Raw genomic sequence first — 19,520 nt, 5'->3', positions numbered from 1 at the left:
ACTCAGCCTCCTCATCAGAGCACAGCTTGATTGCCGAAGGAGATGTGAAAGCTGTGGGGCACTTGGTCTGGATTGGTTAGGGACTGTGCCCTCTAAATCATACTATTTTATATATTTGAGAAATGAGAAAGATGGAGGCTTCTTGCTTAAGACCAGGGCCTGCTGCTCCTCAGCTTCCGGTACAGAAGGAGTTGTTGTCTCTCAGATAGCACAAACCCGAGAAGGGGCCTCAGCCCAACCTTTGGAAAACAGGGAAGTTAAGCGTGGACATAAAGACAGAGGCTCTGGCCCCACTGCTGGGTGATGGGGGTCCCACGGAAGTCACTCCTTTCTTCCTGCCTCACTGGAAGTGGTCATCATCCAGACATGTCAGGATGTTCCAGGTAAGAGATAAGTTAAGAACATCCCTAGAGTGTGCATTGTGGGCTCAAAGAGATTTGGGCTCTAAGACAGCCACTTCTAGGAAGCAGTTTGGGAAACATCAGAAAGAGAAGTTGCCTGAGATCTGAAGTAGGCCTGTGATGGTGACTGGCTAAGATACCTTTTCATGAACATGAATGCTCTGACCGCACATGAAAAGAGGAGACACAGAAGTAATGGAAGGCTTGAGACAATAGTAAGGGTAGCTCTTTGGGGACTTGCACCTAGCAGAGAGTGAATTAGAGCAGCAGTTCCACACACGGGGTCTAAGGCTCTTAGGGGTTCCTGGCATAGTAATGGAGAAATGTGAGCTAACTTCAATATTATGAAAAGCATAAATGAATCGCCCATTTACCCTCAACAAGGCCTTACAGGCTATCAAAACAGTGGACTCTGCTTTTGTCTATAATTGAATTGGTTTGCTGATGAGAAGCTCTGCTTGACGGCTGATGTTACTTTGTTTTTCTTCCCAACGTGATGGTGAACTGAATAGGTAGTCACAACTGACCTGAAGTCAGATTATCCAAGATGTGATTAATCTTTGACTCAAGGCGTATAGTGACAGCCACAGTTAAATACTCCACAGTCTGTGGTGGCAGAATGGTTGGGGACCACTTTTGTAAAAGGAGCAGTGACCTTCAGTTTCCCATCCTGAGTTCTTACACCGTGCACATTGAACTCATTCTTGGTCTTTGAAGGAAAGTGAAAGCAGAACAATTACCAATTATAATCAGTTGTCTACTTGGGAGACCATGCCCTGAAAATCTTGCGTGTGGTTGTTCCTTGTAGCCTGTATGGGCCACTTGGGACTCCTTTCAGGAACAGGCTCTTCTGTCCTGTCTCCTGCTGTCCTGAAGCTCCAGTAACTTTGGCCATCTGATGCAGAGAGCTGACTCAATGGAAAAGACCCTGATGATGGGAAAGATTGAAGGCAGGAAGAGTAGGGGGTGACAGAAGATGAGATGGTTGGATGGCATCACTGACTCAATGGACGTGAGTTTAAGCAAACTCTGGGAGATGATGCAGGACAGGAAGCCTGGAGTGCAGCAGTCCATGGGGTCGCAGAGAGTCGGACATGACTTGGCAACTAGACAGCAACCACCACCTGCTGTCCTAGCTAAGTAGTGGAATACCAAGAGCTAGGGTTAAGCGCAATGCTTGGGCAGTTAGAGGAAGAGGTTAAATAGCAAGAAAAAGAAAGAATGAAAAGGAAAGAAAGAATGAAAGTAGCAAAGGAATGGGCCCAGTGAGCCATGTCTTTAGAGCAAGGCTGGGAAGCTCACCTCAGATATGGTTGGCTGCCAGTGATGTTCCAAGGGATCTGGACTCTGGTCCTCAGCTGGTTCTGCCATTTAGACCGTGGCTTCTCAATCCTGTATCTTCACAGCCCTTGGTCTGCAGGAACACCAGGGAAACCCACCATTTCTAGCAGGAAGAAGAAAATGACAGCTGAGTTACTCTTAGTGTGGTGAACTGATGAAACATTTGATCATGGTTGCCAAAAGAATTCTGAACCATATCAACCACTGTTGTCAAACTTGGGAGGTAGAATTGGGCTAAGTCCAGGATTGGAATCTTTGCTGTCTGTCCATTCAGTTGACTGATTGTTTCCAAACTCTGGTGACAGTTTCTGTTTTCTGGAGTACTTGAGGGAAGGGAAAATGTTTTTGCGTACTTCTTTGTGAGTCTGTCTGCATGCCTTGTGCATATCCTCTCCCACCTCGGCCCTCTTGTGTCCTTGTAGAGGGTCTCCGCATCCTTCATTCTCTTCTTTCCTTTGTCCTTCCCAGAGCCAAGCCATGCGAATCGTCCGGACGGTGGGGCAGGCCTTCGAGGTCTGCCACAAACTGAGCCTGCAGCACACGCAGCAGAATGCCGACGGCCAGGAGGACGGGGAGAGTGAGAGGAACAGCAGCAGCTCAGGAGGCCCAGGTAGGCACGGCCGCTGCCGTGGACGCGGACGGACAGGCAGGCAGACACAGTGTGGGCGGCGGGTCGTCCCCCGAGCCCAGAGCAGCCACTCCACCTGAAACACATTTGCTCTGTTTCTCTCTAGATTCTAAATTTTCTTTAAAGAATGTGTGTTACTTTTATAACAGAAAATTAAAGATGTTTAAACTATCAAAGAAGCATTTAAACTGGATATCAGGAAACACATTTTAATGGCAGAGCTGCTTATAGTACCAAATCAGACCCCGAAGAAAATTTTCATAGAAAATCACCTTCATAAAACAAATAAGATAATTTTCATTTATCTAAGTTTTTTTTTCCCTATTTCTAAATTCTGTAGTTCTGTAAACCCTCAGGGTAGATGTTATTCTAGTATCTCCGGTCTCCACGTCTCATTAAAAGTCAGGAACAAGATCAAGCTGTCCTTTATCATCTCTCTAACACTAAATGTGGGAGCAAGAAGTATCAGTATTAGGCAAAAAGTTAATATTGTTTATATTTTTATGTGGGAAGCCCATGAAAATAAACTGAAAGCTAATAGAAATAAGAGAATTTAGAGGTAAGGTCCAGTAAATACATATAGATAGCTGTGGGTTTCCTGTTCCAATATCAACCAATTGGAAGTCATAGTGGAAGAAAATATCCACTGAAATAACTTTTTTATCTTTAAAAACTATTTTTATCTTTAAAAACTATTTTTATCTTTAAAAACTTTTTTATCTTTAAAAAAGAGAAAATGCCTGAATAATCATAATAAAATATATATGTTTATATGAAGAAAATCAAATAGTTGGAAAGTTCTTGGTTGGGAAATCTCAGCATAATACAAATGTTAACTCTCCTTATGTTAATCTATAAATTTAACATTACAGTAGAAATTTTTATCAGCAAAGTAGGCACCGTGGTAAAAACTATAGGCTACAGATAAAAAGAGTGCTCAGAGGAAAATCAAAGGTTTAATTATTTGTAGTGATAGATGATAAATCATGAAAATCAAATTAATTAAACATTCAATTCAAGAAGTTAGAACATGGCAAAAGAAGTCTCCCATTGCAAAAGGCAGTTTTGCTAAGTGATGAGGGGTAGAGATTTTCAGCTTCCATTCAAGTGGCACTGGTCACTAGCTGTGTGATTCTGGGCAAGTTCCATAACCTCTCTGTGCCTCGGTTTCCTCTTCTGGAAAAAGTAGGAATAGCAGTAGTACCTGCCTCATAGAGTGACTGTGTTGATTGGATAAGCAGATATATTTAAAACGCCAAATCTGGTACTTGGCACATGGTAAACACCAAATACATGTGATCTATTATTATTTTTAAAAATGGGAAAAATCTAGAATAGGATAAATCCCAGAAAAGATGAGTGATGACAGAGGAGTGACTTTCCAGTCACTCCTGGAAAGTATGTTTCTTCCACAAAAACATACTGTAACACTGTAAAACTGTGCTGATGCGTTAGTAAGTGTCTGAGAGGATTGGAATAGAAAGCCCAGAGATAAACGCAGACACACATGTTGACATAGTGTGTGGCAAAGGTAGAAACCCTATGGAGAAAAATATGGAAATCATTAAATTTAAAATTTCACATGCTCTGACCCCCAAATCACCCTCAAATACTCTTCTAAGAATTCCTCTTAAGGGTACACCCATACATATGTAAAATGATGCATACATAAAGTTATAAAAATTGGAACTAGCAAGAGGGGATTTTATAATAATTTGTGGTTACAAGTAATGGAGTATTGCAGAACCTCTAAAAAGGATGAATTGGTTCTCTGTGAACTGATAAAAAATCATCTCCAAGATATTTTGCTGAGTTTTTAAAAAACAAAAAACAAGATTAGACCTGTGAATTGGTAGCATTCCAATTATATTGTATAAAAATATATACATGTAAATATGTGCTTTCATATATGCCCACTATGCATAGAGCATCTCCAGAATTAGTAGCTGTGGTTCATTCTGGAAAAAGGAACTAAGTGTCTATACTGGGAGGAAGATTTTACTTTTCATAATTGCAGACCTATAGCTGGCCACATTGCTCAGAGAACAAAAACTGATCTGCTCACTTCTGAACTGGAGGATTTGCCCTCGGAGCTGCTAGCAGGAGTAGATTGATGCCTTTACATTATTAACTCTTCTTTGTCAATGCCCTGCTCCCTTGGTGGTGGAGAGTCATGGCTACACCTCAAAGGCTTTTGAACCCACAATACAACTGGCAGCCAGGATGCACATATACAAAGATATTCTAACCGAAAAGTAAAGGGCATTGTCTCTGGTGAAGCCACTTATTCCTTGAGTGAAAGAGGTTGGACACAGAGAAGTTATCTAGAGGTTGAGTGTTTGAACTTTGTTCTTATCACACAACTGTCTGAGGAGCTTGAGCTAGCCTCTAAGTACCTAATCAGAACTGACTTCTCGGCCATTTGCTAAAGAGGGCAGGATGGCGTGGTTTGGCCTTTTGAAGAGAAAAGCGTTTCATATGGACTACTCTGAGAGCTAGGTTGTCTTCCCCTCCTGCTGTGGGAGCTACTCTTTCCTTCCCCCTCCAGACCCTGCAGGGCTCTTTTGGGTGGGGGTAGGTTGATATGATTTCCTGTGATACCAGGAAGGAGTCTCTTTGGGGAATGAATAGAGGTTCCACCAGGGACCCCTTCCTATCATTTTTCTTTCTCATCTTCCCCCTACTCCTCCCCCAGCACCTCCCTCCCATTTTCAGTACTATTCCAGCAGTCAGCGTTTGCTGCATTTACCTCCAGGCAGCCATTCTAGTCAATCTTCACCATCCTGTCTTCTGGGAAGGCTGCCTTCCAGCTCCCACTGTCCCATTCCCTTTCCTGCCCCTTCCCAAAAATTTAAACACGTCTTCCCTCTAGGTTTCTATGTTCTTTTCACCCTTGGCTGGTGCTGCTACCATCAGCATTTAGCCCACTGTCTACCAGATACACAGCGTCATCGATCTTCAGTAGAGGACAAGCTCTAGGGTGGGGGGGCAGGGAAAGGACTATTGTTCACACAATAAATACTTGTTGAGTAAAGTGATGGCCACGGTCAGTGATTGTGGCAAAGGATGTGTCTCATCTTAGTCATTGTCAGCAGCATTTATTCAGTGTTTACTCTGCGCCAAAATGAATATGAAGATTGAGTAGAAATTTCAGCAGGGAGTGACTTCTTAACAGTCTGCTTGATGAAGAAGAAGGATGACCTTGAATGGCAGGAGTAGGTAGTGTGTTTTTATGTGTGTGTGTTTGTGTGTGTTCAGTCAGTCATGTCCAGCTCTTTGCAACCCTATGGACTATAGCCCGCCAGGCTCCTCTGTCCATGACATTTTCCCAGAAAGAATTCTGGAGTGGGTTGACATTTTCTCCTTCAAGGAATCTTCCTCACCCAGGGATCGAACCTGCATCTCCTGTGTTGGCAGGGGGGTTCTTTACCACTGAGCCACCTGGGAAGTCTGGGAGTGGGTGGAATTGAGGTCATATGGCCTAGAGGGGGCGACTAGAGGGCTGGAGAGAGTGCTGAAGGTGATGAGTGACAGTGCTTGAGGCTGCAGGTAGAGACCAGCGTGGTGACACTCTTCTGGCTGTGACAGCATTGAGCTGTCTCAGCGTTGAGATATTGGGCCCATCAGCTACATGTCCCTCTCCATTTATAACCTTTTTGGTGGTTTTTTTTTTTTTTTTTCAAATTACAGTAGTATACATGAGACTTCAGCTACTTGGCATCTTCTGTATACCATTCTCCTAAGAAGAATGTAACTGACATTCTACATGTGGAAACATCTAGGTTCATTTTAGGAAAACCTGTCAGGCTGTTAAGATGTCGAAGCACTGAGTGTGTCTCTTTAAGGAGGTTGAGCATGGCTTGAATGGGACACTTTGGGTATCATACATCCCCGCAGAGAAAGGGAAGTAGTGGGGCCCTGCCCAACCTGTGTAAGTAAGAATCTGGCCTGTGGAGTGATGTAAATTGTCTTAGGGAGATACACACACACGTACTAATTTTAAGGAATTGGCTCACGTGATTACGGAGGTGTGGTGAGTCCAAAATCTGCAGGGTGGGCTCCAGGCTGAAAACCCAGAAAAGAGTTGCAGTTCAAGTCTTAAAGTGGTCTGCTGGCACAACTCCCTCTTCTTCCAAGGAGGTCTGTCTGTGTTTTGTTAAGACTTTCAACTGGTTGGATGAAGCCCAGCTATATTATGGAGGGTAATATGCTTTATTCAATCTATTGATTTAAATGTTTACTGTCATATGAAAAATACCTTCACCACAATACCTAGAATAGTGTTTGGTCAAGTATCGACCCCATGGCTCCACCAAATTTGCCCACAAAATTAACTATCACAGAAATGAAAAGGCAGTGTGGTGTGACAGATGGAGTGCTGGACCTGCAGACTAGAAAAGCAGTGGAGAGCTTGGGTTCTGGCACTTTTCAGATGAATTCTAGGCTTGAATGCTAGCTCTTTGAATGTGTTCAGCTCTTTGCAACCCCATGGACTGCAGCACTCCAGCCTTCCCTGTCCATCACCAACTCCTGGATCTTGCTCAAACTCATGTCCATCCAGTCGGTGATACCATCCAGCCATCTCATCCTCTGTTGTCCCCTTCTCCTTCTGCCCTCAATCTTTCCTAACATCAGGTCTTTTCTAATGAGTCAGTTCTTCGCATTAGGTGGCCAAAGTATTGGAGCTTCAACTTCAGCATCAGTCCTTCCAATGAATATTCAGGACTGATTTCCTTTAGGATTGATTAGTTTGACCTCCTTGCAGTCCAAGAGACTGTCAAGGGTCTTCTCCAACACCACAGTTCAAAAGCATCAATTCTTCAGCGCTCAGCTTTCTTTATGGTCCAACTGTCACATTCATATGACTACTGGAAAAACCATAGCTTTCACTATATGGACCTTTGTCAATAAAGTAATGTCTCTGATTTTTACTATGCTGTCTAGGATGGTCATAGCTTTTCTTTCAAGGAGCACACATCTTTGAATTTCATGGCTGCAGTCACTATCTGCAGTGAATTTGCAGCCCCAAAAAATAGTCTGTCACTGTTTCCATTGTTTCCCCATCTATTTGCCATGAAGTGATGGGACAGAATGCCATGATCTTCATTTTTTGAATGTTGAGTTTTAAGCCAGCTTTTTTTCACTCTCCTCTTTCAGTTTCATCAAGAAGTTCTTTAGTTCCTCTTCACTTTCTGCCATAAGGGTGGTGTCATCTGCATATCTGAGGTTATTGATATTTCTCCTAGCAATCTTGATTCTGACTTGTGCTTCATCCAGCCTGGCATTTTGCATGATGTACTCTGCATATAAGTTAAATAAGCAGGTGACAATATACAGCCTTGACGTACTCCTTTCCCAATTTGGAACCAGTCTGTTGTTCCATGTCCAGTTCTTACTGTTGCTTCTTGACCTACATACAGATTTCTCACAAGGCAGGTAAGGTGGTCTGGTATTCCCATCTCTTGAAGAATTTTCCACAGTTTGTCGTGATCCACACAGTCAAAGGCTTTGGTGTAGTCAATAAAGCAAAAGTAGATGTTTTTCTAGAACTCTCTTTTTTGATGATACAAAGGATGTTGGCAATTTGATCTCTGGTTCCTCTAACTTTTCTAAATCCAGCTTGAATATCTGGAAGTTCACGGTTCACATACTGTTGAAGCCTAGCTTGGAGAATTATGAGCATTACTTTGCTAGCGTGTGAGATGAGTGTAGTTGCATGGTAGTTTGAACATTCTTTGGCATTTCCTTTCTTTGGGATTGGAATGAAAACTGACCTTTTCCAGTCCTGTGGCCACTGCTGAGTTTTCCAAATTTGCTGGCATATTGAGTGCAAGCACTTTCACAGCATCTTCTTTTAGGATTTGAAATAGCTCAGCTGGAATTCCATCACCTCCACTAGATTTGTTCATGGTGATGCTTTCTAAGGCCCACTTGACTTCACATTCCAGGATGTCTGGCTCTAGGTGAGTGATCACACCATCGTGCTTATCTGGATCATTAAGATCTTTTTTGTACAGTTCTTCTGTGTATTCTTGCCACCTCTTCTTAATATCTTCTACTTCTGTAAGGTCCATACCATTTCTGTTCTTTATTGAGCCCATCTTTGCATGAAATGTTCCCTTGGTATCTCTGATTTTCTTGAAGAGATCTCTAGTCTTTCCCATTCTATTATTTTCCTCTATTTCTTCATATTGATCACTGAGGAGGGCTTTCTTATCTCTCCTTGCTATTCTTTGGAACTCTGCATTCAAATGGGTATATCTTTTCCTTTCTCCTTTGCCTTTAGCTTCTCTTCTCAGCTATATTTGTAAGGCCTCCTCAGACATCCGTGTTGCCTTTTTATATTTCTTTTTCTTGGGGATGGTCTTGATCCCTGCCTCCTGTACAATGTCACGAACCTCCGTCCATATTTCTTCTGATAGGCACTCTGTCTATCAGATCTAATGACTTGAATCTATTTGTCACTTCCACTGTATAATCATAAGTGATTTGATTTAGGTCGTACCTGAATGGTCTAGTGGTTTTCCCTCCTTTCTTTAATTTAAGTCTGAATTTTGCAATAAGGAGTTCATGATCTTAGCTGGGTGATCCTTGGCAAACTTTCTAGCCTTTCTAGGTCTTTCTTACCTGCTAGCTAGGTGTTGGGAGATAATGCAGGTAAATCAGCATCGTCCCTAGCATATAGAACACTCTAAATACATGTTAGCCATTGTCTAGTTCTCCAGTTCAGTATCTCAACTCCATGACCTCATGTATGCTGTGAGGACAGTGGACAAGATCTCTGAAGTCCCGTGATCTTATGAGAGAGCCACATTAGATGAATAATCAGGTACCCAGCGTTTGTGGTGTGGTGCCATGGCCAGGATGTGGAACCACCTTTGAGTATCAGTGTTTGGAATTCTACGGATCTGGAATGGGAAACGTTTTCTTATCAAGCCCCAAAGTCACTTCCTCTTTACAGCCCCACTTGCTTCCTCACTGTTTATAAACCACTAGGAACACATTCCTTTTTACCGTAAATGCTTTTTCCGTAAATGATTCCCCCAGAAGCATTTATTGACTCCATTAGGATTTTTCTCTGTAATGGGGCACCTTGAAGCTTCAGAGTGGAACTGTGGATTGGCAGGTTTTCTTTTCCTTTTAAGGAGAGTCTTGCTTCCACATTAGAGAGCTTTCATTTAATTCGGTGTTTATCTTTCCAGTAGAGCTGCCCCAGGCAGGCCCTTTGTTGTGCAGAGGAAACTTGTTTACTCTGGAGGAATCCGAATGTGTGGAGGCTTTGCTGTCCTCTTTGATGTCTTGTGGGGCCCTTCGCCTTTTGGGCTTTTCAGCCTTTAATGAAGGTCCTCACTTTCATTGTGTGTGCTGCTGCGCTCTCTCTCTCTCTCTCTGTCTGCTTTTCTTTCCTCCCGCATTCCCACCATTCCCTGCCCTGGGGGAGATCTGTCCTTTGTATCCTTTGGCAGCAGCTGCCCTTGGCCATTCCCCTGGGGCTCAGAGCCAGGTGGGGCCTCTGCCCCTGTTCTGCTTGCCTTGCCTTGCCCTGTGCAGTTTCTCTGACTCCCGGACAGGTTTCCTGGGAGAGATCCTGTTCCCCTGGAGTCATCTCTCTTCCCACGTTGGCAGACAGTCCAACATGGGGAAGGGCTTGGAGCCCTTTGGAGATCAGAGCCTCTTAAAACAGGACTCATGTCATCTGGACAGGGACCGGTGGGTCCAGAGCATTTCCTGTGTCCCTGTTACACCTGCCGGATCGGGCACCCCGACCTCCTGGCACTTCCAGGCTCCCACCACACTGCCCTTCCGTCGCAGCAGGCCACCGTCGCCTGATGCTCTGTTTCTCCTTGGTTTCAGCTCCCCTCCTTCATTCAGTGGGTATTTATTAGTTTCCCCAGATGCAAGGCTTGATTCTGGGAACTGGGAATGCTGTGAAGAAGACGACAAGGCTCCTGCTGGTGAGGAACTCACATTGGAAGTTAGGGTGGAGGGTCAAACAGATGACACACGGGGCCTTTCTAGGGGATGTCAGTGCAATGAAGAAGACAAAGCCGAGTGGCTGAGCCTACAGGTGGAAGCAGTGAGCCTGTTGGGAGGTAAGCTGGTGCAGTGGTTAAAAGCACCACGCTTAAAGCCAGATTGGCGGGCTTTGAGCCTTAGCTTCGGTCTTACTAGCTGCGTGCCTCAGTTTCTTTATCTGTCTAATGGGAATAATAATAGTGCCTAGCTTTCAGGGTGGTGGTTATAAGGATAAGTAAGTTAATAATACACGTACATCCCTGAAACTAGTGCCTGGAACACAGTAAGCACTATTTGAGTCTAAGTTATTAATATTACAATTTTGAAGGAAAAAGTGATCATTTCAAGCTCTTTTGGACTGAGCTGATAATCTTTTGTTCTTTTTTCCCAACCATCTTGTTTTGAGGCATAACTGACATGTAAAAACTTCTGTGTTAACCCAACATTACCTATCCATTTTAGCCCTGTGACACTGGTTCATACACATCTGTGGTCCCTAGACTTGGCCCAGGCTGCTTTGCCCTCAGCCTTCCTGCTTTCCCTTTGTCCCCTCAGCTTCCACCTTAGGGTACAGTGTCCTTCTCCTGTCCCAGATGAACCCTTTCACCTGCCTCTGCCTTCTCCTCATCTTGCCTCTTCCTAAACCCTGAGCCATCAGCTCTCCTGAATCATCACCTGAATCTTTCACTGTGCTTTCTTCTCCACTGCAGATAGATAAGGTCAAGTGTTTTCCATCTTAAAAACAAAGCAAAAATCACACCTTTCTTGTCCCTGCATCTCTCTCCCTGCCATCGCTCAGTGGTGTCCGACTCCTTGTGACCCCATGGACTGTAGCCTACGAGGCTCCTCCGTCCGTGGGATTTTCCAGGCAAGAGTACTGGAGTGGGCTGCCATTTCCTTCTCCAGGGGATCTTCCCGACCCAGGGATCGAACCCAGGTCTCCTGCATTGCAGGCAGACGCTTTACCTTCTAAGCCACCAGGGAAGCCTCCAGGTCACTGAAGGGCCAGCTAATTGGCAAATTGAACCAGCCTTTCTCAGCAGTGTGCATCATGGGGAATGAATCACTCCCCTTCCCTAGTTCTGGGGCACCCCACCTCCACTCCTGCCACTCTTTCCTTCTTTCTCTGCTAGATGCTTTCCAGGATCCTTTTTTTTCACCTGCCCCTTAGATGAAATCCCCAGGGGATTTCTCCTGGGATTAGTCCTAGGGGCTTTTTTTTTTTTTTTTCACTTCCCATGGTTTTAACTTAGTTTATCTCTAGGCAAGACCTTTTCTTGAACTCTCCACTTATGGATAGTGGGTATCTCCAGTTAGCTGTTACAAACTTTCCCAATTTCATTCTCTTATCCATAATCCTTCTTTTCTGGAATTTTCTGTATAGGATGCGTCTCAGTCACTTAAATCAGAATTGTAAAACTCATTCTACATGTATTCCTGTCTCCTCCCTGCCTCTCCTCCTCCTTTCCCTCTTCCTCCCTGTTCCCTGCCCATAGACGCTTACTTTCCAAGTCCTGTGATTTCTGCCCCCTGAAGATATTCCAGGTTTGTCTCCTTGGCTCTTTGTTATCACCACCTCTTTAGCTTTAGCCCTCATATTTCTCACCTAGAGCACTGCTTTCTATCTTGTCCCTTATAGATCTACCCTCTACATCATCCCTTGGGTAGAATTTGAAAGAATGAAAATCTTTCGGTATCACGTGCCTGCTTTTCTTCCTTCAAGATACGATCCTGACTCTTCTCAGTCAGGTCCCTTCCTACAGGGTCATTTGCAGTGCCTCCACCACGCTGTGGATTTCTCTACATCTGTATCTTTGCCCCTGTCTTGCCCTCTGCCTAGAGTGCCTCCCGTAGCCTCCCCTCCACCCTGCCCTCTTCTTCTCACTGGGGTCTCCTGCATTGCAGGCAGATTCTTTACCAACTGAGCTATCGGGGAAGCCGCGATACGCTGACAGTCACACCCAATAATAATATCCCTCCATCTAGCTTGTTCTTTCTCTCTGCCCTAGCCTTACCCCCCTGGTTCTAACAGATCTGTTACTGAACAGGCATTAGGAGATACCGCAGGTTCAGTTTCAGACCATGACAATAAAGTGAATATCGTAATAAAGTGAGTAGCACAAATTTTTTGGTTTTCCAGTGCACATTAAAGTTATCTTTATACTATAGGCTTTCCTGATAGCTCAGTTGGTAAAGAATCCATCTGCAATGCAGGAGACCTCAGTTTGATTCCTAGGTTGGGAAGATCCGCCAGAGAAGGGATAGGCTACCCTCTTCAGTATTCTTGCCCTTCCCTTGTGACTCAGCTGGTAAAGAATATGCCTGCAATGAGGGAGACCTGGGTTTGATCCCTGGCTTGGGAAGATCCCCTGAAGAGAAAGGCTACCCACTCCAGTATTCTGGCCTGGAGAATTCTGTGGACTACAGTCCATGGGTCACAAAGAGTTGGATACAACTGAGTGATTTTCACTTTGACTTTACATTATACTATAGTTTGTTAAGTGTAAAATAGTATTATATCTAAAAAAATAATTGAATATACTTTAATTTAAAAATAGCTCATTGCTAAATGCTATCACCTGAGCAAACTATAATCTTTCTGCTGGTAAAGAGTCTTGCCTCAATGCTGATGGTTGCTCACTGATTAAGGTGGTGGTTGCTGAAGATTGGAGAGCTGAGGCAATTTCTTAAAATAAGGCAGCTGTGAAGATTGCCACATTGGTTATTTCTCCTTTCACAAATGATTTTTCTGTAGCATGCAATGCCATTTTAATAGTGTTTTACCTGTGCCTTACAAAATTGAACTCAGGCCTCTCAAACCCTGCCCCTGCTGTATCAACTAAGTCTATGTAATATTCCAAACCCCTTGTTGTCATTTCAACAGTCTTTGCACATCTTTACCAGAAGTAGATTCCATCTTAAGAAACCACTCTCTTTGGTCATCCATAAGAAGCAATTCCTCATCTGTTCAGGTTTATCATGAGAATTCAGTCACATCTTCAGACTCCCCATCTTATGCTAGTTTCCTTGCTATTTCCACCATATCTGCAGTTATTTCCTCCACTGAAGTTTTGAATGCCTCAAATTCATCCATGATGTTGGAATCAACTTCTTCCAAACTCCTGTTCATGGAGACATTTTGGCCTTTTCACATGAATCAGAATGTTCTTAATGGCATCTGGAATGGTGAATCCTTTCCAGAAGGCCTTCAATTTATTTTGCCCAGATTCATCAGAAGAATTGCTATTTGTGGAAGCAATAGCATTATGAAATATATTTCCTAAATAATAAGACCTGAAAGTTGAAATTACTTCTTGATCCATGGGCTGCAGAATGAATGTTGCACTAGCAAGCATGAAAACATTAATCTCATTGTACATCTCCATCAGAGCTCTTAGGTGACTAGTTGCATTGTCAATGAGCAGTAATAATTTGAAAGGAATCTTTTTTAAGCAGTAGGTCTCAACAGTGGGCTTAAAATATCAAGTAATCATGATGTCAACAGATGTGCTGTTATCTAGGCTTTGTTGTTCCATTTGTAGGGCACAGGCAGAGTAGATGTAGCATAATTCTTAAAGGCCCTAGGATTTTCAGAATGGTAAATAAACATTGGCTTCAACTTGAAGTCACCAGCTCCTAACAAGAGTCAGCCTGTCCTTTGAAGTTTTGAAGTCTGGCATTGACTTATCGTCTCTAGCTATGAAAGTCCTGAATGGCAGCATCTTTCCAATGTAAGGCTCTTTCCACTATGTGGAAAACCTGTTATTTAGTGTAGGCACCTTCATTAGTGATCTTAGCTAGATCTTTTGGATAACTTGCTGCAGCTTTTATATCAGCACTTTTTTGTACTTTTTTTTTTTTTTACAGTTATGTCTTCTTTCCTTAAACCTCATGAACCAAAGCTCTGCTAGCTTCAAACTTTTCTTCTGCAGCTTTCTAACTTTTCTCAGGCTTTATAGAATTTAAGAGAGTTAGGGCTTTGCTCTGATTTAGGCATTCACAACTTGGCTCACTGTTGCAATAAGCCTTGCTTTTGACCTGTTTTGGCTTTCAACATGCCTTCCTCGGTTAGCTTAATCCTGTGTAGCTTTAGATTTAAAAGTGAGAGACATGTGACTCTTCCTTTCCTTTGAATACTTAGAGGCCAGTGTAGGTTATTACTTGGCCTAGTTTCAACATTGTTGTATCTTAGGGAACAGGGAGGCCCAAGAAAAAAAGAAAGAGATGGGCACAGTGGTGGTGGAGAGGAGCAGGGGCAAAAATGGCAGCAAGTGAAGCAGTCAGGTACATACTGCTATATTTAAAACAGATAACCAGTAAGGACCAGTAAGCACAGAGAAGTCTGCCCAGTGTTATGTGGCAGGCTGGATGGGAGGGGAATTCGGGGGAGCATGGATACATGTGTATGTATGGCTGAGTCCCTTTGCTGTCCACCTGGAAAATACTTTCAGTCTGAATATTCTATAATACTATATCACATTTGTAAAAAAAACAAAAACAAAAACACATTTGTTAAGTTTACTGTCTTACATGGGTACAATTAACGCTGCCCCAAAATAATTACGATAGTAACATTAAAGGTTATATAGAGTGAAGTAAATCAGAAAAACAAATACCATATACTAATGCATATATATGGAATCTAGAAAAATGGTTCTGATGAACCTATTTGCAGGGCAGAAATAGGAACACAGACATAGAGAATGGACTTGTGGTCACAGTAGGTAAAGGAGAGGGTGGGACAAATGGAGAGAGCAGCATTGAAATACACACATTGCCATATGGAAAACGCATAGCTAGTGGGAAGGTCGCTCTATAACACAGGGAGTTCAGCCTGGTGCTCCGTGACGACCTAGGGAGGTGGGATGTGGGGAGCGGGGTGGGAGGGAGGCTCCAGAGAGAGGGGGATATGGGTATACTCACGGCTGAGTCCCCTTGTTGTGCAGCAGAAACCAGCACAACGTTGTAAAACAATTATCCTCCAATTAAAAATTTAAAACAAATTTTAAGAGATCACTGATCACAGATCATAACAGATAGTGAATAGCAACTAATAACAATGAAAAAGTTTGAAATACTGTGAGAATTCCCAAAACACGACACAGAGGCACAAAGAAAGCAAATGCTGTTGGAAAAATGGTGCAGATTTGCCAGAAACCTTCAGTTTGTAAAAATGAAGTATCTGTGAAGTGTAATGAAGTAGGTATGCATGATCTCTACCCATCAGCTGTATTAAACCTGTAAGAATCCAGATGTGATCATCAGAGGGCCCTCTGAGTGGCAGAAATCGTCTCAGAAAGCAGCCCATAGTTGGTGATCCAGTTACATCAGGGTTGGTTTGGAAACTCTACTAGTACAAAGAGAATGTCTGAGAAGTTTGTTTCTTAATGACTTCCCCTGAAGCAGAACTAGAATCTGGAGATTTTTCAGTCCCCTGTGAGTTTCTGGCGTGCAGGTCTCCAGACCCTCTGCAGGGTGCTGCTTCGTTCTCTACGGTCAGTCCCCTGCATACGAATGCATTCTGGTCTGAGTGTGTGTTTGTAATCCAACAAAGTTAGTCTAGGTACCCAGCTAACACAATCAGCTATATAGTACTGCACTGTAAAAGATTTACAGTACTTTTCACACAAATAATACATAAAAGACAAACACACAAAAAACCATTTTTCATCATATGGCACAGTACCTTGAAAAGTACATTAGTACCAGCCACATCACTGCTGCTTTTATACTTCCTTCTGTACATCCAGGCTTAAAATAAAGATACCATACTCTGTATAGTACTGTCCAGTAAAGTACACAGAAGCACAACCACTAACAGAGGATGTGCTCATGTGGCAGTGTATACCAGCCACGTAAGCTAACTTACATGATTGGACAGGTGAATGCACATTTGCATCTTTGAAAGTTTGCAACTTGAAGGTCTGCATGTAGGGAACTTACTGTATTAGGATTTCCAGGGCTGAGGGGCAGCCTCCCTGTATAGCCCACTTCCCTGTTTTGTACCCTGTGATAACACCGTTTCTTTTGTAAGTATTTACTAAACACCTTCTCTGTGCCAGATCCATGGGAAATGTGAATGAAACACACCCTTGGCCTCAAGATCAGAAAGACACAGTTGATATTGCTTTTGCTAATTAAGAGCACTTGACAGATGGATGCCCCGTGCTGTGGAAGCCAGTCCCTCCTGATGACTGATGGGAAGCTGTCCTCGAATGCAGCTCCATTTCACCGTGTCTGTTCCTCTAGGGGCGAGGAGAACCAGATGCACGGTTTCCAGCACTATCTACCTACTGAGTAATAGACACTAGTTATCCATCAGCCCTCCCTGTCACAGGGTAAACCTCCTGATTGTCAAGAAGGTCACTCCTGGGTGCAGGAGGTGGTGAAAAGCAGTCTGCTGTCTATGCTCCTGCTGGCTGGTTAACAAGCAGAAGAACTGCCCTGCCGGGCCATGGTCCAGGGTCCTCCTTTCTGTTACACGCCATCGCAACACGCAGCAGTCATCTCCCAGCTCCAGAGCAGCCAGAAGGGAAACCAAGCACATTGTTTGCTTCTGAAATACTAGGCTATGGGAAGAGAATTTTTAAAAGAGTAGATAGGCTACCCACTTCAGTATTTTGGGGCTTCCTTTGTGGCTCAGCTGATAGAAGAATCTGCCTGCAATGTGGGAGACCTGGTTTCAACCCCTGGGTTGTGAAGATCCCCTGGAGAAGGGAAAGGCTACCCACTCCACTGTTCTGGTCTGGAGAATTCCATGGACTGTATAGTCCATGGGCTCGAAAAGAGTCAAGACACAACTGAGCGACTTTCACTTTCGTGTATAGGTGCACCAATGACTCACTTTGCTCTACAGCTGAAACTAACACAACGCTTTAAATCAACTGTATTCCAGTAAGGGCCTCCCTCGCGGCTCAGTGGTAAAGAATCTGCCTGCAATGCAGGAGACATCGGAGATGCAGTTTTGATCCCTGGGTCGAGAAGATCCCCTGGAGTAGGAGATGGCAACCTACTCCAGTATTCTGGCCAGGAAAATCCCGTGGACAGAGGAGCCTGGCAGGCTACGGTCCATAGGGTTGCAGAGTCAGAGGTGACTGAGCACACACACAAACACACATACGCCAATGAAAATTTTAAAGAATAAAATGATTTTTGAATGTTAAATACGAATATGCACACATACCAGGCTTGCTTCCCCAGATGACTCATGGATTTGCATGGGAAGACTTGTTAGAACCATTTGTACATTTGAAGGCAGGCCCTCAAATGATCAAAGCCTGGCTCCCTGAGTTGGCTTGAGGTTTAGGGAATCAACTCTTCATACTTCCTACTTACATTACTCTGTGCAGTTTTACAATTGGTGCTTAGTCTCTGAAAGTTTTTAAGTTTCATTTGAAGACAGTTAGTGATGAACCTAATCCTGAATGTAGAGAAAAAGGTATTTCCTGGGAAATGCCTGAGAATCGCCAGTTGTTTCTACAGAGTCCAAGAAAGAGAGAAGAGCAGAGAATGAAGAAAAATAAGAAATAGTAGGACTTTCATACTGAGCATGCTGAGCATGTGATCAAAGACATGGTCAGTGTGTTCAGTGGGACACAGACAAAGCATGACAAACCAGCCTCCTCTCTCTCCTGTGCCACCGCCGCTGGTTCCAGGCCCGTCCCTGGCTTCTGTTCTTGAAGGAGGATGGTCAGAGACAGGGCCTGAGGATCGCAGACAGATGCTGTGTGGGCTGGGGCCTCAAATCTCCTCATTTCCACCCCCTCCCGCCAGGCCTGCAACCCTCCCACCCGTCTAACTCAGCCTCCAGGTAGAGTTGAAGGAAGTGGGGCCCAGGGAGTGAGGTGACTTAACCCTTTCCTGACAGCCTGATAGGAGTGTGGCGGAGGAAACCCCTACCTCTCTGGATGCCCCATTCAAGGTTATTCAAATGGTAAAGAATGTACCTGCAATGCAGGAAACCTGGGCTCAATCCCGGGGCCTGGAAGATGCCCTGGAAAAGGAAAAGGCTAACCACTCCAGTGTTCTTGCCTGGAGAATTCCATGGACAGAGAAGCCTGGTGGGCTTCAGCCCGTGGGGTCGCACAGAGTCGAACACAGTTGAAGCAACTTAGTATTCATGCATGCTTCGATACAAAATGAAATTTTCTAAAAATACACCAAGAATAACAAGATGGCAGAGTAGAAGGACGTGTACTCATCTTCTCCCAGAAGAACTCCAAAATTACAGCTTGCTGCTGAACAACCTTCAACAGGATAATATTGGATCCCACCAAAAAAAGATACGCCACGTCCAAGGGCAAAGGAGAAGCCCCAGCAAGACAGTCAGATGTGCAAAATCACGTTTAAATAAAACCCCATACCCGTCAGAGACACTCGGAGGGCTCAAGCAAACCTTGTGCACACCAGGACCCAGACACCCCACAGAGACCGAGCCAGAACTGTGTTTGAGTGTCTCCTGAGGAGGTCCGGGCCAGCAGTGCCCTACCGTAGGGGCAGGGGCTCTGGGCGCAGCAGACCTGGGTATGGCATAAGCCCTTTTGGAGGAGGTCGCCATTAACCTCACCAGAACTTATGCAGGACTGGGAAACAGACTCTTGGAGGGCACAAACAAAACCTTGTGTGCACCAGGACCCAGGAGAAAGGAGCAGTGACCCCACAAGGACTGACCCACACTTGCCTGTGAGTGTCCAGGAGTCTCTGGCGGAGGCGTGGGTTGGCCGTGGCCTGCTGCCGGGTCAGAGGCCCTGAGTGTAGCAGCCCATGCATGGGACCTTTTGAAGGAGGTCGCCATTATCTTCATTACCTCCACCATAGTTTGGCCTCAGGTCAAACAACAGGGAGGGAACATAGCCCCACCCATCAACAGAAAATTGGATTAAAGATTTACTGAGCATGGCCCCACCCATCAGAACAAGACCCAGTTTCCCCCTCAGTCAGTCTCTCCCATCAGGAAGCTTTCATAGCCTCTTATCCTTCTCCATCAGAGGGCACACAGAATGAAAACACAATCATAGAAAACTAACCAAACTGATCACATGAACCACAGACTTGACTAACTCAGTGAAACTATGAGCCATGCCATGTAGGGCCATCCAAAACAGATGGGTCATGGTGGAGAGTTCTGACAAAAC

The 19,520-nt window shown here is 44.2% G+C and overlaps 1 protein-coding gene across 2 annotated transcripts in view; it reads left to right on the top strand.

Moving 5' to 3' along the window:
* The window catches only part of C2H1orf226 (chromosome 2 C1orf226 homolog), a 343,732-nt gene that overhangs the window by 290,840 nt on the left and 33,372 nt on the right, over positions 1 to 19,520 (top strand). For both annotated transcript variants that reach the window (XM_043450834.1, XM_043450824.1), the window contains exon 6: positions 2,211 to 2,352. In XM_043450834.1, coding sequence (XP_043306769.1) covers positions 2,211 to 2,352 — 142 coding nt within the window. The remainder of the gene's footprint in view (positions 1 to 2,210; positions 2,353 to 19,520) is intronic.

This window comes from Cervus canadensis, chromosome 2 (assembly GCF_019320065.1).
Source record: "Cervus canadensis isolate Bull #8, Minnesota chromosome 2, ASM1932006v1, whole genome shotgun sequence".
NCBI classification, from domain to species: domain Eukaryota; kingdom Metazoa; phylum Chordata; class Mammalia; order Artiodactyla; family Cervidae; genus Cervus; species Cervus canadensis.
The sequence above is the reverse complement of the archived record's forward strand: the minus strand, read 5'-3'. Positions and strand labels throughout refer to the sequence as shown.